General features: G+C 44.2%; 1 protein-coding gene across 1 annotated transcript in view; it reads right to left on the bottom strand.

Annotated features, from left to right (window-relative positions):
- The window catches only part of tdrd9 (tudor domain containing 9), a gene marked incomplete at both ends in the record, with an annotated part of 17,489 nt that overhangs the window by 12,471 nt on the left and 2,518 nt on the right, over positions 1–2,500 (bottom strand). Inside the window, one exon of the mRNA XM_083683477.1 lies at positions 1,271–1,492. Within this exon, the coding sequence (XP_083539603.1) occupies positions 1,271–1,492 (222 nt within the window). The remainder of the gene's footprint in view (positions 1–1,270; positions 1,493–2,500) is intronic.

The raw sequence follows: 2,500 nt of genomic DNA, 5'->3' as shown, positions 1-2,500 counted from the left end.
AGGCATTCATCTTGGCTACAGTACATGACGTCAAAGGCTGAACAACTCTCGCCTGCCATGTTAACCCAGAGCCCATCCTCGCAACACAACATGACTCTCACTGTCAATGAAAAGACTGACAGAAAAAACACTGCCCTAACATCCACTATCCCCCCCCCCCCCCCCCCCCCCGAGGTGATACTCTGATGTACTGCTACTCAACTCTCTAAGCTCCAACTCACTCCAACTAGACGACTTTCACAAACTCTCTGAAAGAAACGAGAGAGAGAGAGAGAGAGAGAGAGAGAGAGAGAGAGAGAGAGAGAGAGAGAGAGAGAGAGAGCGGGAGAGGGAGAGACAGAGCAGTCTAAACATCCAGTATATTCCCCCTCAGGACAAACCAAACACTAAGAGAATTGTGGATAAAAGCAGTGCAGCACTCACAACAGGACTGACAGCCCAAGGAAGGTCGCTGTGAAAGTGGAAAATGCCCTGCTACTCTCCACAGGTCCTCAAGGTTTTTTTTTATTTTTATTTTTTTAATATATATTTTTAGTGCATTTCTGCTTTATTGGGATAGAGACAGTAGAGATTGACGACAGGAAGGATGGGCGAGAGAGAGGAGGGATGACATGCAGGATATGTCGATGGCCGGAATCGAACCAGGGACCTTGCGATGATATGGTATGCGCCTTAGTGTGTGCTACACCACTACTCTGAACTCTGAACTGGATGATAGTTCTTAGATCATTATCTGGTTGTAAATTAATAGGATGAAGGCTCCCTCCAGGTATAGAGAGACGTGAAAGTGCATAGGTCCAAACATTGTCCTCTAGTGTACAAGGCCTGTCACATCATAATATCTCCCTCCTCACTCACTGTCTGGCTACCAGTGACATCATCTGCTCCTGCACTCTTGCTGGGAGTTATAATTAAGACTTTGTCTCCTGTTCCAAAGCTCGACACAACACAACCAGACAGGACTGCCTGGAAACAGTCCAGCATGTTTGCCTGTCCAGCCCAGAGCTTCCACTCCTCCCGTTGCGAGAGAAACGTCAAGAGTGCTTTCTGTACAGATCTTTATGGAGGGATAATAGTATTGCTCCAGGAGGTAGACTCAATCCACACAGTCCTGGTTATGTAACATGCACACTGACGTATTATTTGCACCCTCTTCCCCCTCCTTTTCTCACCATAAGACGCACACAATTTAAAGCAAATCACACATACATGTTAAAATCTGTCTTCTTTGATTTGTGTGTGTGTGTGTGCACATAAATTATCCACTAACCTGGTATCCCACCAGACTACCCAGGGTGCACTTGCGCTCTCTGGCAACCCATCGGGCGATGCTGCTGGCACCAATTTTGCGAGGCTGCGTAACCACAAGGTTGCAGGGTGCATTCTTCTCATTGTAGTAGTCAAGGATGAACTGGGGCAGCTGGGTAGTCTTCCCGCTGCCTGTGGCCCCACGGATGATCACCACTGAGTTGTTCTCTATCAGGGAGATGAGCTGGAAACACACACACATAGCGTGCATCAAACACGGCAGATAAAAGGCCATTGTATGAAGCCTAACATGAAGACACAAACCAAGTAAAACTTGAGTCAAATTTACAGTCAATAAAGTATTCTTTTCATCTGACAAAAGAGGATTCCACTTCCTTTGTTTTGTTAAATAGTTATTAACTGTAAACTGTTAACTGTTTGTCAACTGTGCATTCTTATGGACTAAGATTAAGGATTTCACCATGAGCCAAATCAATACAGCTTACTCTACAACCCCTTTGATGAGTGGATAGAAAGGAAAATACACTTTCATATTTTGTGAAATAAGAATACCAAAAATAGGTTAGTGACAGACCTATACACATTTTTAATCACAAGACATCAGCCCAGATGGGCCAACTGCCTCACACGGTGACTCAGTGACAGAGATGAAAACCTGGATTATACTGTAGTTCCCCTTTTGCTGCGTCTGTGACTCCATTAGATGCGTCAGGGTCATTCACATCTTCAGCACACAGTAAAACATTGAGTGGAGTTATGACTCAAGGACCCAATGACTCTCCCAATGAACATCCTTTTATGTGAAAGGGATGTTCCTCCCAAAACATTATTTTTTTGGAGTTGATTAGCCCAGAAGGTTTTTAGCTACATATTTTGCTTCCTTAGATACTGAGTAGTCACATTATGGGCCCCGTAGGGACCAATTCATTCTGGAAATATGTCCAAACACTTTGCATACACTCCAAATGCAGACAAGGTCTTGGGAGTGTCTGCAGATGTGTTCTGGACATATTTCCAGGATGAATGACTATTGACTACTCAGTATCTGAGGAAGCAGCATATGTAGCTAAAAACTGTCTGGGATAATCAACTACAACCTAGGTCTAGGCCAAATCAGGAAAAAAAAAAAGTTTTGGGTGGAACATTTCTTTAAAATCTGTGACCTGAAAAGGTCCTGACATTATAGGAATAACTACAGCAACACAGTGGCACAAGGGGCACTTTGGGAAGG

This window comes from Argentina silus, assembly GCF_951799395.1.
Source record: "Argentina silus genome assembly, chromosome: 13".
In the NCBI taxonomy this organism is placed as follows: Eukaryota; Metazoa; Chordata; class Actinopteri; order Argentiniformes; family Argentinidae; genus Argentina; species Argentina silus.
This window is presented reverse-complemented; position numbering and strand designations above follow the sequence as displayed.